The following is a 19,346-nucleotide window of genomic DNA, read 5'->3' on the forward strand; positions in this document are numbered from 1 at the left end:
CATGTGTACACCAGAGACCCTTTAAAGACTTTCCTCAAGCCAGGGAAATATCAGCTGCTGGAACTGGGTACTCACTTGTTGCTGTGCTGCCCTGTTCTGTGCAGAAATGCATTTAAAGTTGCTCTGAGATCTTCACTGATTTTCTCCTGCAAAGATGAAACCCAAAGGAGAATCAGCTGCTGAGGGCTGGAGACAGGTCAGAGCTTTAATCAGCATTAAGGACAAAGGGAATTCTGGTATTTGATTGTTTATTTATTTCTATTCCTTTATATAAGGAGGAGCAGGAGAAGGAGGAGAAGGAGCAGAGACAGGAGCAGGAGGAGCAGAGTGGGAGAAGGAGCAGGAGAAGGAGCAGGAGAAGGAGCAGGAGCAGAATAGGAGAAGAGAAGGAGAAGGAGCAGAGCAGGAGAAGGAGCAGGAAAAGGAGAAGGAGCAGGAAAAGGAGGAGCAGAGCAGGAGAAGGAGAAGGAGCAGGAGCAGAACAGGAGGAGCAGGAGAAGGAGCAGGAAAAGAAGAAGGAGCAGGAAAAGGAGAAGGAGGAGCAGAGCAGGAGCAGGAGAAGGAGCAGAGCAGGAGAAGGAGAAGGAGCAGGAGAAGGAGCAGAAGGAGCAGAAGCAGGAGCAGAGCAGGAGCAGAGCAGGAGCAGGAGAAGGAGCAGAGCAGGAGCAGGAGCAGAGCGGGAACAGGAGCAACAGGAGCAGAGCAGGAGAAGGAGCAGAGCAGGAGCAGAGCAGGAGCAGAGCAGGAGCAGGAGCAGAAGCAGGAGCAGAGCAGGAGCAGGAGCAGAAGCAGGAGCAGAGCAGGAGCAGAGCAGGAGCAGAAGCAGAGCAGGAGCAGGAGCAGGAGCAGAGCAGGAGTAGAAGGAGCAGGAGAAGGAGCAGGAGCAGGAGCAGGAGCAGAGCAGGAGCAGGACCAGGAGCAGCAGCAGGAGCAGAGCAGGAGCAGAAGCAGAGCAGGAGCAGGAGCAGAAGCAGGAGCAGAAGCAGGAGCAGAGCAGGAGCAGAGCAGGAGCAGAAGCAGAGCAGCAGCAAGAGCAGGAGCAGAGCAGGAGCAGAGCAGGAGCAGAAGCAGAGCAGGAGCAGCAGGAGCAGAGCAGGAGCAGCAGGAGCAGGAGCAGAGCAGGAGCAGAGCAGGACCAGGAGAAGGAGCAGGAGCAGAAGCAGGAGCAGAAGCAGGAGCAGGAGCAGAGCAGGAGCAGAGCAGGAGCAGGAGCAGGACCAGGAGCAGCAGGAGCAGAGCAGAGCAGGAGCAGGAGCAGAAGGAGCAGAGCAGGAGCAGAGCAGGAGCAGGAGCAGAAGCAGGAGAAGGAGCAGACACACACCCAGCACTTACTGTGGCCCTTTTCCTCAGGAATGCATCTGCCTCATCCACGAAGAGCAGGAGGCTGCAAAAGGGAAGCACCACAGTGACAGCACAGGGTAAGGCCTGGGGAGCCTCTGCTTCTTTTTTAGCCAGGGTTGGGATTAAATGGACAAGATGGAATCTCTTGTTTGGACTCAAATGTTTTTTAGTTCTTATCTATGTTAGAGTCTCACAAGCCCTGAGTTCTGCAGCACTTTAAGAAACTAAAAATGGAGCCCTGTCTCTTTCTCTCTACAAGGCCTTTTAAGGATAAACTCTCCAATTAAGAAATGACACCTCAATTATTTTTACTTTTAACCAAATAACCAACCACCTGTGGTCTGTAATGTGGAGTTTTTTATCCAATTGCACAAAACCACCCAAACCCATGGAGGAGGAGAAGAAGAAGGAGGAGGAGGAGGAGGTGAAGAAGAAGCACCAGCCTCTGCCCTAAAACCTCCATCTTGCTTTCTATATATTCCTATATTCTAAAACCCCAAAATCTGATTTTCCCACCCTGTGACCTCACACCCTTCTACCCAAACTCCACAGCCACAATCCCAGCTCCATCATTCCATTCTGGAAGCTTCTCCTCAGCCTCAAATGCAGAAATTTAGACCTGCTCAAGTCTGAGTGCTATTTTAGCATTCCCTCCTCTTTCCAGAGATGTGTGCAGGGCACAATACAGAAATCTTGGTGACAGTGACACCTCCCTGCCATTTTTCCTCCTTATGCCACTCTAAAAAACTCAAAGCAGAGTCCTGTCCTCAGCCTGCTTTGTTGTTTTCTGAGGTTTTTCTTTCCCAAACCACAGCAGCACTAATGTAATGGCTTTACTACCTGTGGAGAAGTGAATTAATAAAGCCCATGAATTATTCACCAAAATAAATTCACTTCTAACCCAAGGGCAGTGCTCTTCCCCAGGGACTGAGCCTGTAAAGATGTTTATCAATAACAGAAGCAGGTTGCTCATAAAGCTGTCACAGCTTGTATTACCTCCCTGCCTAACTTCAAACCCAGCTTTTTTTCCAGGGCATTTCAGGCCTATTAACATCTTCTCCCAAATATTCTCTGCAGAAAATGTCTGTTAGCACAATTTCAGCTAAATAAGACACAGCTAACACTGGTGGATATTCAGAATTAAATGTGCTTAAATACTTCAGTGCTACTGGAGGTGAGAATATTGATTTTATGGACACATGTGAGCTTTGATCAGGCAGTGCAGGGAGCTGAAATGCACAGAAATTTTTTATCAGAGCAGAGAAATTCAGAGCCAGGCAGTGCTGTAAGAGAATTCCTTGATGGGAGCATCCAGCTGAGTATTCTCACATCTCTTCCAACTTCTCACTTTAATTCCAAGCTCACTTAAATTCTAACACCTTCCCTTCTATAGCTCCTCAGGATAGAAGCTTAAAAATTTCAATCCTGCTTTTAAATCCCTGCTTTTTTTTCTTGGTATGGGGAAATAGAAAGATTGAGGTGATGAATGAAGCAAGGATTAAAAGAGACACTGCAAGATGATGTCCATCTGGAGCAATCAGAGAACACATAAATCACTGGGCACCACACTCACAGATCTGAGCTCAAACCAGCACAAAACCCAAAGTGACAACCCCTGGAAGTTCAATGTTGAATTTTACCATCCTGGCTGGACAAGGATCTCTGCAGTGCAAAAATCAAAAATCCATTTATGTTGGTAGGAGCAAATGAACCACACACCCACACAAAACCAGGGAGCAAAATTCAGCCTCAACCTGAGCAGTCTCTGCAGATAAAAATTTGATTTTAAAGGTGACTTTAAAAGCAAAAGTTCTTTTTTTGTGTTTGTGTTTTCTATACCTGATATTTTATACCTGTTTGTGATTTTTATATCAATACCTTTAGCATCTATGTCCTCCTTATCCTCTTTTATTTCTTTTATTCACTCTTCCTGCTTGAGACTCCAAAGTAAACCAGAAGCTGGATTCAAATACTATCAGTGTTTAAAATCTTCTGTGTTGCCTCACTCAATAACAGCAACTCATTTATGGTGATTATTGTTGCAAATACAATGAAATAATAATAATTAAACTGAGCAATTTATAGAGCAACTCCATGGATCATTTCAGAAGAGATTTGCTGTCCCCTCAAAGGGAAAAGCAAGGTTCTTTTGCAGGATCAACACCTTGCTTTCTAAGAATTTATTTATTTTAAAATAAATAAAATTTAGTTATCAGAATAATGAAATGTTCATTAAATATTCCTTTATTACATATAATAAATATATAATATATATTTATTATATATAATAAATATATAATATATAATATATAATATACACTATATAATATACACTATATAATATACAATATATAATATATAATACTAGATGTAATATATTCTATTATAGATAATGTAATATAATGTAATAAAATAGAATGTAATGTAATATAATATAATGTAATACAATATAATGTAATATAAGATAATGTAATACAATATAATGTAATATAATATAATGTAATACAATATAATGTAATGTAATGTAATATAATGTAATATAATGTAATATAATATAATGTAATATAATACAATATAATATAATATAATTTTTATATATTATATTATATATTATATATTATATATTATATATTATATATTATATATTATATATGTTATATATAAAATATAATATATTATATTATATTATATATATATATATTATATATATATTATATATATTATATATATATTATATTAGGGCTGAACTACACTGTTGTAGTTGTGGGTGAGGGTCTTTTAGACAAAAACCCAAGCTGAGGATTAAAGCAAAGCTCAACTTACCCTCTCCTACTGGTGTTGGCCCAGTCAAAGAGTTTGTGCATGGCTGTGACCCCTTCCCTGCCCATGGGGGCCACGTCCCCTCCTGTCATGATGGCATAATCCATGCCTGAGTGCACAGCTAATTTCTGCAAGGAAACAAAAACCACCAAATTCAACATTTAGTCCTGGCAGTGCTGGTTTGCAGAGGGGAGTATTGGCTTCTTTGTGTTCTTCATCACTTAGCTGCAATTTTTTGTTTAGGGCAAAAAATAAATCATGTAAACCCAACAGAGGTGGTCAGGAAGTGGCTGCTGCTGTGATTTTGTTTATTTTTTCCATTTCTGTCCATCTTTATGGGCTTTAGAAACCCAAACTAGGTGGATTTAGAAATCCAGTAGGTGCCATAATCTCAGAAAACTACTGGGATGTGGGTTTAGTTTACTGATATAAGAAAAAAAATTCAACTTGCAGCAGTTTGGCAAATCTGCCACTGTTAAAAAGTTGATGAAAGCAGTGAAAAGCAAGGAAAAAAAATCAAATTCTGACTGCAATCCCTGTAAAAATCAGCCTGGCAGTGCCTTTGCCTCTCTCAGGAAAGAGCCATTAGGCCAAGGGGATAAACCCAGCACAGGTGGATATGAAGGGGCTGCTGCTGTGATTTTATTTATTTGTTCCATTTCTGTCCATCTCTATGGGCTTCAGAAACCCAAACTAGGTGGTTTTAGAAATCCAGCAGGTGCCATAGAAAGCTTTAGGTGCCATAATCTCAGTAAACTGCTGGGGTAGGGGTTTAATGTACTGAGAGAGGGAAAAAAAATCAACTTGCATCAGTTTGGCAAATCTGCCACTGCTAAAAAGTTGATGAAACCTCAGGACTCATGGACAAGTGGCTGCTGCTGTGATTGCCACAAATAAATCCCAGTTCCAAGGGATTCCCACAAACAAATCCCAGTTCCAAGGGCCTTTCCCAGGTGGAAAATCCAGATCCAATTTGGATTTTCTGCAGTGATTCAGAGCTGGGGCAGGCTGCCCCTTCCTCCCTCCCTCCCCAACAGGAACAAAATGTTTGTGCAACACTCCAGCAGGAGATTCCAGCCCAGGGAAGCTCCACAGGCCCTGGAATTCTCAGAACACTTTGCAAGGTTGGCAGAATCTTGGCAAAGGGTTTTTACCTTGGCAAAAAGAGTTTTTCCAGTGCCAGGGGGACCGTACATCAGAATATTCCTGTAGAGGCTTTTGTTCCTTTTTGTGTTTCTTGTTGCTATGGCAATGTCTCTCACACGTGCTTCCAGCTGGGGCTGCAGGAAAATAAAAAATTCAATTTAAGGATCAGAAGGTACCAAAAAGAGCTGCACCTACCAGGTTCCCAAATCAGTACCTGCAGGAAGGAGGCAGCACTCCAGGCTCAAGCTTTTAAGTCTTAACTTCAGCTGCTCATGACTCCACACCAAGGTCATTTCCTGTCCTATGTGAGGGTTTACTTGGTTTTCTGTCCACTTGGCTACAATTCTTTCATAAGAAAAAGCAGCAGTGCAGGAAGGAGTGCAGTGACTACTCTAGGAACAGATAACACCTAAATATTCACTTCCTAATGGATGCCCTGGGAGGGATATGTCAAAACATCAGCAACTCTTTGCAGTGCTAATTCCTGCTCAAGTCATAAATTCATATTTATATTCCTACTGCATTTGGGGATACTGGGAGAGAGATATTCCTGCAGGAGCATTTTCTCTCAGCAGCTTCAAGCAGCTCTTAAATTTGCCAGATAACCAGGATTTCAATTCAGAAGCAAATATACAGAAGTAGCACTAATTAGCAAGTTAAGAACCAATTTCAGGGTGGGTAAATGCACAGAATATTTAGATTTTATTTTTTTTTTTGGCCTAGAAGCTGGTTTGGGTTCAGTAATCCTTAACTTCAGAGGGCACAAGTGGAATTCTGAATCTTCACATGCTGACCACAGAGAGAAACTGCAGCAGAGCAAGGACTGAACCAAGACTTCCAACTGCTTTTCACAGAGGGAAAAAAGGTGAACAAGCTGCTAAATGCATGTCACAGTGAACAGAGGAGCTTATTGATGGTCTCAGTGTCCCAAGGGACAAAAAACCCTCCAAAACTGCTGGAATTACAGCTTTAGAAGGGAGTTTAGGGCACCAGCAGCTGTTATTTGGAATCCAAAGTCATCCTTGACAGCCCAAGGCAGGAGAACAGAGTACTCACACTGAGAACAACTCCTTCAAGGGCATCCTGAGCCTTGCTGGTGAGACGTTTACCAACCTTGAGAGGACAAATTCAGTTACTCACAGGCAGAAAAAAACCCCCACATTTTAACAACTCACTTGGACTAAAACACCTTACAGAATATCAGCGGGCTCAGCCCATCCATTCCACCTCCACTGTTCTGTTTGTCCAGACCCACAGACAATCCCAGCCCGAGTTTTGCTGCGTGTACCACAGAAGCAAAGGTGAATTTTACCTTGATGGGATGTTTCAGAGCCTCCAGCACTGTGATCCTGGAGGTTTCCCTCACCAGGGAGGGTTTGCCCAGCCTTGCCTCGATGTAACGCCCCGCTACAGCCGTGGCGTTTTTGGCAGAATAAACCCCCACTGCCAGCAGGGTCAGGCCTGCCACCTGCAAAAAAAACAAAAAAAAAATGGAGAAAAATGAGAAAAAAACCACTTGGCAAGGCAGTGCTGCTGTGTGCAGGCTGCCCTGTGGTGGGGAATTAAGATTCAGGACAAATGCTGAGCAGGAGGGGTTTATTTTTGGTAAGGTGTTTTTTATCCCTGCTCAGACAGTCAAGGTCTCACACTCCCTGCTCACTGATTGCTCTTGCACAGCAAAAAAGCAGAGGAAGCACAAGTGAAGCATTTAGTCCTGGATCCAAAACTACATCCTGCCCAAAAAACGTGAGGGGATGTCCAGATTTTCAAGTAAATTGAGTAATGAAGATAAACCAAAAAGTGTGGGGCTGAATTTTCAAGTGAATTGAACAATGAAGATAAACCAAAAAGTGTGGGGCTGAATTTTCAAGTGAATTGAATAATGAAGATAAACCAAAAAGTGTGGGGCTGAATTTTCAAGTAAATTTGAGTAATGAAGATTAAACAGCCCCATCAGCCAAAAATGTGGGGCTGAATTTTCAAGTAAATTGAATAATGAAGATAAACCAAAAAGTGTGGGGCTGAATTTTCAAGTGAATTGAATAATGAAGATAAACCAAAAAGTGTGGGGCTGAATTTTCAAGTAAATTTGAGTAATGAACATTAAACAGCCCCATCAGCCAAAAAGTGTGGGGCTGAATTTTCAAGTAAATTGAATAATGAAGATAAACCAAAAAGTGTGGGGCTGAATTTTCAAGTGAATTGAATAATGAAGATAAACCAGCCCCCTCAGGCAGGTGCTGCCTGCCAGAATGCCCCTCACCACACCAGAAAATGCCAGCTGAATTTCAGGTGCCAAGGTGAAACTGCTGAGTTGTGGCTGCCACCAAGGCAGGGCACAGTGGGGAACAAAAAAGGGAATTTCTGCTAAAGGTGACAGCTGTGCCAGCCCCAACAGCACAGGGAGTGAGGGGCTCCAGAGGAGAAACAAAACCAAAAAACATCATGGGAATGGGAATTGCCATCATGGAATGGGAATTGTCATCATGGAATGGGAAATACCATCATAGAATGGGAATTACCACCATGGGAATGGAATTACCACCATGGAAATGGGAATTGCCACCATGGGAATGGGAATTAGCACCATGGGAGTGGGAATTACCACCATGGAAATGGGAACTGCCACCATGGAATGGGAATTATCACCATGGGAATGGGAATTATCACCATGGAATGGAATTGCCACCATGGAAATGGGAACTGCCACCATGGAATGGGAATTATCACCATGGGAATGGGAATTATCACCATGAAATGGGAAATGTCACCATGGGAATGGGAATTACCACCATGGGAATGGGAATTACCATCATAGAATGGGAATTATCACCATGGGAGCGGGAATTACCACCATGGGAATGGGAATTGCCACCATGGGAATGGAATTGCCACCATGGGAATTGCCACCATGGGAATGGGAATTATCACCATGGGAATGGGAATTGCCACCATGGAATGGGAATTACCACCATGGGAATGGGAATTACCCTCATAGAATGGGAATGACATCACTCACAGGGCTGTTCCTCCAGAAACCCCACAAAATGAGCCATTCCCATCGATCTGCCAGTGAAGCAGAAAGACTCCAGGCTCTGGAGTCAGCTTAAAGCTGATGCCAATAATTTATATCAGAGAAAAGAGCAAACTGCAGCAATTGCTTTTAAAACAAGCTGCCTTCCCCTGCAAGTACAGAGCAGGGTGAAAAGCCTCAAGGACAACGAGGGTGGCACTGTTCAATAAACCATGAGGCACCATCTGGTAGCTCTCACTCTGCTGGAACGTGGGACATCACCTCTGCTCGGGGTGGGAACACCAAGGGATCAGAACTGTGAGTTCCAGGATGCAAAGAGTGAGGGATCTCCATGCTCAGCTCAGCTCAGCTCCAGAACACAGAACAGATTTCACCTCTTTAGCAGCCTCCCTCTAAAAACAGAGCCATGATCTCATGCTCTCCCAGACCATGCAGCACAAAGTTCCCTGTGCCTGGATGGAGCTGATGTCACTTCCTCAGGTTTTTGATGATGCTCATGTCACAAGATACAGAGAAGCAGAGCTTTAAAAATGAATTCTGTATCAAGCAAGAACCCAACTGACCACCCTAAAAAATCAGTCTGATTACAGGGTGTCATGGTTTTGCATGGGAGACATTTACCCACCTTTTTATCATAAAGTATCAAAGGAATGGGTCTCTGATCAGTAAAAAAGTGAATTACACTAAAACCACAATGAACCAAAAATCTTGAGGTAGAACCTTTGGGGTTCTGCTTGGCTGGGAAGAGGTAGAGAAAGAGCAGCACTTAGAGCTGAAAATTCAGGTTTCATTTAGAAGAACCTTAGAATAACTGACTGGTTCTTACCTTATAGTAATTCCAAACTTTTTAAAGCAACAGAAAATATGACTTCCAGCTGTGTTATCTCCTTTCCAAAAATACACCTGCCTTTTTCTTTTCTTTTTTTTTTTTAAGCTAAATGTCCCAAATTCACAAGAGAAGAACGTGTCAGAAGCAAAAATGACAATTTGTATGTGGGTCAAGTGAATGCACAGCTCAAAGCACCAAGCACTGATCTACAAAGGGCTCTGAATGCTGCAGATGACAAAAGGAGCCACTAAAAGCTTGTCTTGTTCTCCCCAGAGCTCTCAAAGGATGTTTTGTATCAGCCTGTGTGTATAAAATCAGAGGGTGGAGCAGATGGTGGTGACTGATTCAAAGCAGAATTTCTATTTTAACCAGCCGTGCTACCAAAAATATATTTTCACTGTTGTTTTGTTTAAAGTTTTACACTGAGAAACAACTTTCTGTCCCCAAGATTCCATTCCCAAGCTCTTTTGTCCTGTGAAAAGATGCTGCTCTGGCTTTTAATCAATTTATTTAGCACACAGAGCAGTTCTCTAAGTGCTCTCTAGGCTACATCAAAATTAGATTTAAAGCTGTGACACAATCAGGAGTTTTAACACACATTTACAACCTGGATTTTCTGGAAGTTTCTGCCAGGTTTCCCAAGCTTACCGTGGCTGTGACTTTATCCCAGTCTGTCACAAAAGCACGGAATCCTTCCCCAAAGAGCATCCCAGCTGTCCTGTGGCAAGCAGACAGCAAAGCAAGCAGGAGAGAAAGGGAATTCAATGCATTGATCCATTTTAAACCAGGCTTTCAGATTGCATTAAAGCTGTTCATCTTCTTCAGAAAGAGTCAAAGGGAAGGGCTCACCTCGGAATTGGAATGTGAACATGGAAAATATATTTATAACCATCTGAAAATATATTTACAACCATCTGAAAATAAATTTATAACCATCTGAAAATATATTTATAATCATCTGAAAATAAATTTATAACCATCTGAAAATATATTTATAACCATCTGAAAACATATTTATAATCATCTGATGCCTACACCTGAGCTGGGATTAAGTCCAGAAAAGCACCTGGCCCTAAGATGGTATCAATTTACTTTAATGCATTATTTGTGTTGAACTGGATGTATTGAAAGCTCTTTTTGTTCAAAATCTCAAAGGACCTAAAATGAACCAATTCCAAAGCTGAACAGCCAGCCCTGAGGAGCCAAACTGCATGACAGCTTTGTGATGGATGTTCTGGAAGAACTGTGGGGTTCTCGGAGTTACTGAGCTCCAGGACTGGAGGAAAAGGCTTGAAACAATCTGTTAGAAAAATTGTATCACTCTAAATGTCTCTGGTTGCTATTTCAGGTGACAATGTAGCGGGACGAGCACCAGAGGTCACACAACGCCGGAATTCCTCAGAGGAACAAACCCCAGGGTCTCCCAGGTGTGGGGACACACTTGGAGAAGCACCAGAGGAACAAACCCCAGGGTCTCCCACATGTGGCAGAAGCACCAGAGGAACAAACCCCAGGATCTCCCACATGTGGGAGAAGCACCAGGCTGAAATTCCTCAGAGGAACAAACCCCAGGTCCTCCCACAGGATGGGAGAGAGAAACTGCATCAGAGGAACAAAGCCCAGGTCCTCCCACACACTTGGAGCAGCTCCAGAGGAACAAACCCCAGGTTCTCCCACATGTGGGAGAGGCACCAGGCTGAAATTCCTTAGATGAACAAACCCCAGGTTCTCCTATGTGCTGGGACACACTTGGAGAAGCTCCAGAAGAACAAACCTCAGGTTCTCTCCCACACACACAGAGCACCTCCAGAGGAACCAACCCCAGGTTTCCCCACATATAGAGCAGCTCCAAAGGAGCAAACCCCAGGTTCTACCACACTGGAGAAGCTCCAGAGGAACAAACCCCAGGTTCTCCCACATGTGGAGCAGCACCAGAGGAACAAACTCCAGGTTCTTCCACATGTGGGGACACACTTGGAGAAACACCAGAGAAATAAACCCCAGGTTTCCCCCAACATAGAGCAGCTCCAAAGGAGTAAATCCCAGGTTCTACCACACTTGGAGAAGCACCAGAGGAACAAACCCCAGGTTTCTCCACATGTAGAGCAGCACCAGAGGAACAAACCCCAGGTTCTCACACATGTGAGGACACACTTGGAGAAACACCAGAGGAACAAACCCCAGGTTTTCCCACATGTGGGAAAAGCACCAGGCTGGAATTCCTCAGAGCAACAAACCCCAGGTTCTCCCACACACACGTGGAGCAGCTCCAGAGGAAACAACCCCAGGTTTCCCCCCACATAGAGCAGCTCCAAAGGAGCAAACCCCAGGTTCTACCACACTTGGAGAAGCTCCAGAAGAACAAACCCCAGGTCCTCCCACACACGTGGAGCAGCACCAGAGGAACAAACCACCAGGTTCTCCCACATGTGAGGACACACTTGGAGAAACACCAGAGGAACAAACCCCAGGTTTTCCCACATGTGGGAAAAGCACCAGGCTGAAATTCCTTAGATGAACAAACCCCAGGTTCTCCCATGTGCTGGGACACACTTGGAGAAGCTCTAGAAGAACAAACCTCAGGTTCTCCCCCACACACATGGAGCAGCTCCAGAGGAACCAACCCCAGGTTTCCCCCATATAGAGCAGCTCCAAAGGAGCAAACCCCAGGTTCTACCAAACTGGGAGAAGCTCCAGAGGAACAAACCCCAGGTTCTCACACATGTGAGGACACACTTGGAGAAACACCAGAGGAACAAACCCCAGGTTTTCCCACATGTGGGAAAAGCACCAGGCTGAAATTCCTCAGAGGAACAAACCCCAGATTCTCCCATGTGCTGGGACACACTTGGAGCAGCTCTAGAAGAACAAACCTCAGGTTCTCCCACACACACGTGGAGCAGCTCCAGAGGAAACAACCCCAGGTTTCCCCCCACATAGAGCAGCTCCAAAGGAGCAAACCCCAGGTTCTACCACACTTGGAGCAGCTCCAGAAGAACAAACCCCAGGTTCTCCCACACACGTGGAGCACCTCCAGAAGAACCAACCCCAGGTTCCCCCCACACGTGGAGCAGCTCCAGAGGAACCAACCCCAAGTTCCCCCCACACATGGAGCAGCTCCAGAAGAACCAACCCCAGGTTCCCCCCACACGTGGAGAAGCTCCAGAGGAACCAACCCCAGGTTTCCCCCCACATGGAGCAGCTCCAGAAGAACCAACCCCAGGTTCTACCACACTTGGAGAAGCTCCAGAAGAACAAACCCCAGGTCCTCCCCCACACACAGAGAGCACCCGCAGCCCTCTGTGCCCCACCTGAGGGACTCGAGCACGGTCTGGCGGTGCTCGGCGGCCTTGAGGCGGATCTGCTCGCGGATGATGTCGGCGTTCTCGCGCTCGGCCTTGGCGCGCGCCCGCGCCTCCGCCTCCACCCGCAGCATCTCGTTCTTGTGCCGCAGCTCCATCTCCCTCTCCACGGTAGCTTGGGGGAAAAATAAACAGCAGAGAGGTCGAATTTTGGCCTGGGAGAAGGAAAACCCCGGGGAAGTTGCTGTGTACTGGAAGGAAGAGAAGCAAAACGGTCCCAAAGGGGATTTTGGAAGCGCTGCTGCTCCCTTCACCAAAATTCCATGGAATTGTGGTGAAGGGAGAATGAATGAGAAACTCAGGAGTGAAATAACCCAACCCTACAGGGTTTCACCACTGGGATGTGTTATTCAGGCTACACTTCCCTCACTGGAGGAGGTCACATCTGTGCTTGGAGCAAACCACCTTCCCATCCCATTCAGTTAATTAACATTACCATTTCTTAACATTTCTGAGACCTGCACCCCAGTGGAGTTGTGCAAACCCAGGAATTCTGGCAATTCTCAACAACAAAAAGAAGCTAAGCAAGTTTCACACCACAACTTTTTTATTTTCTGCAGGAAACTGAATGGAGATGAGGTGACACAGATTCAACCAGTCCTCCCAGAAGATGTTTTGTTTCTCTTCCCTTCTCAAGTATGAAATCAGAATTTCAGGTATGAAATAAGAATTCCAGTATGAAATCAGAATTTCAGGAGATGCTGACAGTTCACTGAGAAATCCAGATTTCTCAGATTTCTCCTAAACATCCAGGGCAGATGGTAATTTTAGCACTCCTGGGATTTACCTGTTTTTGCCAATCTGCCATCAAACCCAGCAAGGACACAAAGATCAGCACAAGGACTCCACAATGCCCTCACACCCTCAGCAGCTGAACACAACACTCACCTCGCCTCATGGCCTCCTGCTTCTGCACAGATTCCTCCTGTTTCCTCAGATTCTCCTCATTAGCAAGTTGCTGCAGGGAGAGATGACAGCAGAAGAGATGTTGATGTTGTAATGACTCCATCAAGTGTGAACTGAAGTGCTACTGATGCCTCAGGTTTTGGCTTTTCTATTTTCCAGATTCTGTGCTGATGCCTCAGGTTTTGGCTTTTCTATTTTCCAGATTCTGTGCTGATGCCTCAGGTTTTGGCTTTTCTATTTTTCACATTCTGTGCTGCTTTAGTGGGTCTGGGTTTCATATTATGGGATGCTGAGCTCTGTGCACAGAGCAGGGAGACAAAACAATTCCTGCTCCTGCTGGGGACCAAGGACAAATGATCCAAATCTCAGCCCAGGAGCACAAACACCGTGGGCTGGAGAGAGAAAAACAAGGATGGGACTGCAGGGGCTAAAGCTGGAATTGGACACTCCAAGATGCAAATGGAGCAGAACTTATAATTTTGTGACCGATCATCCATTTTTGGGACCATTTTGGTTCATCTTGGGTGCAGCCCTGGCTGGGCTCTTGTGCTGCCCAAGTTGGATCCATTGAGGAGAAACTTCCCTGCTTTATTCTTTAAATCTGTCTGGTCTGTTCTAGGATAGCCTTCACAAATATTTCCAAGAAGCTGCTGCTTAGCTTGAAGTGTGTTTTCCTCTCCCCATCTCCCAGATTTCTCCTCCTAATGCCCAGCCCTTGATGTGCAGTGCTGCTGCAGAGCAGATAACAGAGATAAACTGTGCCCAGCAGGACAGGGCACAGCTCCAGAGCATCTCTGGGATTTCAGAAGTCTCCCAGCCCATTCCCAGCTGGGTCAGAGCAGGAACCCACCCTACCTGCTGCCTCATCTGCTCGTCGTAGCGCTGCCGCGCCAGCTTGTCCTGGTACTGGGCTCTCTTCAAAAAACAAAACAAAATAACACAGATTAGGCAGTTAAAAAACAGCCTGCTCCTCAGGGAAATGAGGTTCAGGAGGAAAAAAAAGCATATAAAATGGGGAAATCCATACAAATAAAAAGTTATCCTGGATTTGAATGTGAACGGGGGAAAATATCCTCAGTCAGCACTAAGAACTTCTCTGTGCTGAGGAGTCTCTACAGTCTGGCTTCATTTTAGGGTATCACAGATGCCAAAATAAAAAGCAAAGGTTTCTTGGCCTGCTCCTCAGGGAAATGAGGTTCAGGAGGTAAAAAAACCAAATAAAATGGGGAAATCCACACAAATAAAAAGTTATCCTGGATTTGAATGTGAATGGGGCAAAACATCCTCAATCAGCACCCAAAACTTCTCTGTGCTGAGGAATCTCTACAGTCTGACTTCATTTTATGGTATCACAGAGGTCAAAACAAAGAGCAAAGGTTTCTTGGCTCACAAAAGGAGATTTCAGTAGGGAAAATAAGGCTTTCATGTTCTAAACCACATTATCTGGACTGGTGACTACAAGCAATAGAGCTGTCAGGATGTGCTGCTGGTTTTGATGAAGATTTACTTGTTCCTCATTAATTGCCCTCATCAATCACTGGAACTCCAAATAAACCCAAATCATCTCCACTGAACTGGAAGGGGGCTGAGGATCCACATGAGGATCCACATGTCAGGGGGTGACACCATTCTCTATTCCAAACACAGCAGAACAGCAAAACATCATGGAATAAACCAAGTCTATTTTGGTTATTTACCAAGAATATTTGAGTTTGCTGTGACCTCAAATGATGCCCTGTGAGCAGCAGGAGGTGCAGAACCAACCCCTGAGTGTGCAGCTGCTTCCTGGGCCAGCCCTGCTCAAAGTCCAAACTCTGCCAGGCTAAAAGCACCACGTGCCAAATAAACAATTCTAGCAAACTCCCCAAGCTGGAGAATCCATTAGAATTAATCAATTCCTTCATCTCCTGTGCTCTCAGAGGAAGAAATCCCCATAATTTAGGGAATTTTTAACGTTAAGGCCAGCCTTTGTTTTCCCTGTTTCAGGATTATTGCCACATCAGCCACTCAAGCTAAAACGAACCAGGGAGCACCAACACTGCTCACAACAACTCAGATTTGCATCACTTCTCCTCTTAAGATATTTTTTCCTGTTTAATTCAGAAAAAATAGAATACTTAAGACTGAAATCCAAATAACTTCAGAGCCATTTCACTGTCCAGGCTAACATAAACAGTTGATAAAGCAGCATTTCTCAACATTTCCCTGAAAGGCTCTTTAGGAAAACCCCAAAAAACCACAAAATGAGAAGAAACTGCTGCCACCAATTCCTCTGGATGTTCAAGAACTTGGGAACAAAAGCCCAAGAGGATTAAAAATCCAGCTCAACATCACAAATCCAGGACACAACAGGGGCTCAGCCTGTGAACCCCCTCTCCCCATAAAGGGATAATTAATAAAGGGATAATGAAAGGGATAATGAAAGGGATAATTAATGCATCATTGCCTTTTCCCCCTCATTCCCTTACTGCTTGATGCTGTTTGGTTTCTTCATTGAGTGTTTTCCTTCTCTCCTCTGCCTGCACCCGGATCTGTTCATTCTTCAGCTGTTCTATGGCAGCCTCGTACTCCTGGGGCAGAACCAGAATTTCATCATCAGAAATTCACAGATCATCTGTACAGAAATTTAATAATCAGAAATTCACAGATCATCTGTACAGAAATTTCATCACCAGAAATTCACAGATCATGTGAACAGAAATTTCATCACCAGAAATTCACAGATCATCTGTACAGAAATTTAATAATCAGAAATTCACAGATCATCTGTACAGAAATTTAATCACCAGAAATTCACAGATCATCTGTACAGAAATTTCATCACCAGAAATTCACAGATCATCTGTACAGAAATGCTGCTGACAATCACATTCCAAGAAATCCCTCTGTATTTAGAGGGGTACATTTAAAAGATGAGCACTGACACAAAGTGTCAGTTAAAATATGATAGTAAATATAAATAATTAAATTTTAAAAAGTTAAAATATGATAGTAAATATAAATAATTAAAATAAATATGAATAATAAGCTATGATAATAATTATGATAATAAAATATTATACTATAATATTATAATAAAAATGATACTAGAATATGATGATATTCATAGCAGTGATATTCAAAGCCACAAAAAATGTGTCAGAATTGGCCAAATTAGCTGAGATTCACCTTCCAGAATTACTTTTTTTTTTCCTCCTAAAGGCAAATAACTACAATTTCCTGAAGCTGACCAGAAAGACAAACTGATCATCCTCTGCAAAGGAAAGATTTTAATTTTTGTCCCTCCCAAAGCTGGCAGCTGCCTGAGGAGTTCCAAGGTGAGGAACCCCAACCCACCTTGAGTTTGGTTTGCTGCTCCAGCTGCAGGGTCTGCTCCTGCATCTGGGCCAGGCTCAGAGCATCCTTGGCATGGCCTGGAGGGGAACAGACACAGGGCAGGGCTCAGGCTTTAGATTTATATTTTCTAGATTCTGTACTGATAGATCAGGTTTTAGATTTATATTTTCCAGATTCTGTACTGATAGATCAGGTTTTAGATTTTCTATTTTCCAGATTCTGTACTGATAGATCAGGTTTTAGCTTTGCTGTTTTCCAGATTCTGTTTTCCACATTTTCTATTTTCCAGATTCGGGTTTTGGCTTTTCTATTTTTCAGATTCTGTGCTGATGCCTAAGGCTTTAGATTTTATATTTTCCAGATTCTGTGCTGATATCTCAGGTTCTGGCTTTTCTATTTTCCAGATTCTGAACAGGTATCTCAGGTTCTAACAGTTCTGTTTTCCAGATTCTGTGCTGATGCCTCAGGTTTTAGATTTTCTATTTTCCAGATTCTGTGCTGTTGCCTCCGGTTCTGGCTTTTCTATTTCTCAGATTCTGTACAAATATCTCAGATTTTAACTTTTTTTTTTTCAAGATTCTGTGCTGATGTCTCAGGTTTTAGATTTTCTGTTTTTCACATTCTGTGCTGCTTTAGTGTGTGGGTCTGGGTTCACATTATGGGATGCTGAGCTCTGTGCACAGAGCAGGGAGACAAAACAATTCCTGCTCCAGCTGGGGACCAAGGACAAATGATCCAAATCTCAGCCCAGGAGCACAAACACCGTGGGCCAAGGAGAGAAAAACAAGGATGGGACTGCATGGGCTAAAGCTGGAATTGGACACTCCAAGATGCAAATGGAGCAGAACTTGTAATTTGGTGACTGATCATCCATTTTTGGGACCATTTTGGGTCATCTTGAGTTCATTTTGGGACCATTTTGGTTCATTTTGGGTGCAGCCCTGGTTGGGCTCTTGTGCTGCCCAAGGTGGATCCATTGAGGAGAAACTTTTCATAAATCCCTGCTTTATTCTGTAACTCTGTTCTGGCTCAGCCTTCACAGGGCTTCACAGTGAGAGCACAGAAACTGCTGCCACCAATTCCTCTGGATGCTCAAGAACTTGGGAACAAAAGTCCAGGAGCATTAAAAATCCAGCTCAACATCACAAAGCCAGGACACAATGGGGGCTCAGCCTGTAAACACCCCCAGAGCCCTTTTCTCCAAAAAGTAATAATTAATTAACGGGATAACGAAAGGGACAGTTAATGCATCATTGCCTTTTCTATAAGGGAAGGCATATTTTTTCTTATAACTATAGAAGCATAAGTTTATGAAATTTTTTTGTGCTTAATATCTGTGTATCGTATTTTTACACCAATCTAAGCTTCTTCCAAGGCTGTCGATTAAATCCTTGAGTGTCTGTGGGAGTTTCTATTTGTCTGATTCTCCACACACCCTCTGTGCTCTTTGCTCCAGAGTGGAATAACCCCTCAATCCCTCTTTCTTTAAAGAAATGTATCCTCCATAGCACAATTTCTATTTGAACATTTTTTATAACCTAAAATATATTTAACACACTACTAAAGAGAATTAACACAGCATTACTTTCTAACACAACACATATAACATTCATTTGAATATTTGCGAATACCCAATCATAAAACACACGCATTTTTCACACAGACCCCTTTCCCCCACCCCACCGAGCCCTCCCGCCCGTCCCTTCACACACGGGACGCGTCCAACTCCCGCGCCGCCTTGGCCGCGCGCTCCAGGCCCGTGGGGTCGAAGTTGCTCCATTTGTCCTTGGGCGTCTGACGGTCCCCGGCGCCTCCACCAGCACCGCCACCAGCAGCGGGGCCGGGCGGCAGCGAGAGGCCGCTGCCGGTGCCCGGAGGAGCCGCGTCCCCGCCGCCGCCCGGGGCGGCGCCGCGGTTGAGCCCGAACAGCCACGACATGAGAGAGGCGGCGGCGGCGGCGGCTGCACGCGGAGGACGCGCCGCGGTCACTGCGCATGCGCGGCGAGGCGGGCCGGATTCCCATTGGGCAGGCGGAGCGCCGCGCCGCGCGGTGATTGGTGGAGGGGAGCCGCGTGTGGGGTTTGATTGGTGGGAAGAGGCGGGAGGGGCGGGAGAGGAGGGTGGAGGGACGGAGAGCCAGGAGGGACAAATGGGGCGGGCGGCGCTTCCGCATAGCAACGGGAGGGGCGTTGCTAAGGGCCGCGAGGCGGCGCGGCCTGAGCGTTATCCCGGGGTTGCCTTGGCGTAATCCTGGTGTTGCCTTTGGGTTATCCCGAATTTCCCTGGAAATCGGCCCCAGCCCGGTGTTATCCCAGGTTTCCCTTGGAGTTACCCCCAGTTTCTCTTGGAGGTTATCCTGGATTTCCCTCAAAATCCTCTCCTTGGAATGGCAGAGAGGATAAGAAAGCAGAAAAGGGGAGTGAGGAGAAACCCATTGCTGCGGTTATCTGGGATAAAGAGCAGGATTTCCCATGGAAATCATCATTTTGGAATCATCAATACCAATATATTTCTGTTTTTTACATTTCCCACATGTTTTTTGAGGGATGGGAGTAAAGTTTGGAGTAAATCA

The 19,346-nt window shown here is 44.7% G+C and overlaps 1 protein-coding gene across 1 annotated transcript in view; it reads right to left on the reverse strand.

Annotated features, from left to right (window-relative positions):
* The window catches only part of LOC139600610 (ATPase family AAA domain-containing protein 3), a 31,769-nt gene extending 13,010 nt beyond the window's left edge, over nt 1–18,759 (reverse strand). Inside the window, exons 1-13 of the mRNA XM_071448915.1 lie at nt 18,487–18,759; nt 16,775–16,851; nt 15,907–16,008; nt 14,294–14,353; nt 13,421–13,490; nt 12,482–12,647; nt 9,819–9,888; nt 6,620–6,775; nt 6,364–6,420; nt 5,316–5,441; nt 4,165–4,289; nt 1,333–1,384; nt 76–146 (exon numbers count right to left, since the gene is read on the reverse strand). Of these exons, the coding sequence (XP_071305016.1) occupies nt 76–146; nt 1,333–1,384; nt 4,165–4,289; nt 5,316–5,441; nt 6,364–6,420; nt 6,620–6,775; nt 9,819–9,888; nt 12,482–12,647; nt 13,421–13,490; nt 14,294–14,353; nt 15,907–16,008; nt 16,775–16,851; nt 18,487–18,712 (1,358 nt within the window). The 5' untranslated portion in view covers nt 18,713–18,759. The remainder of the gene's footprint in view (nt 1–75; nt 147–1,332; nt 1,385–4,164; nt 4,290–5,315; nt 5,442–6,363; nt 6,421–6,619; nt 6,776–9,818; nt 9,889–12,481; nt 12,648–13,420; nt 13,491–14,293; nt 14,354–15,906; nt 16,009–16,774; nt 16,852–18,486) is intronic.
* Nucleotides 18,760–19,346: the final 587 nt, after the last annotated feature.

This window comes from Agelaius tricolor, unplaced genomic scaffold, assembly GCF_023055355.1.
Source record: "Agelaius tricolor isolate 1412-34295 unplaced genomic scaffold, bAgeTri1.0.p SCAF_28, whole genome shotgun sequence".
NCBI lineage: Eukaryota > Metazoa > Chordata > Aves > Passeriformes > Icteridae > Agelaius > Agelaius tricolor.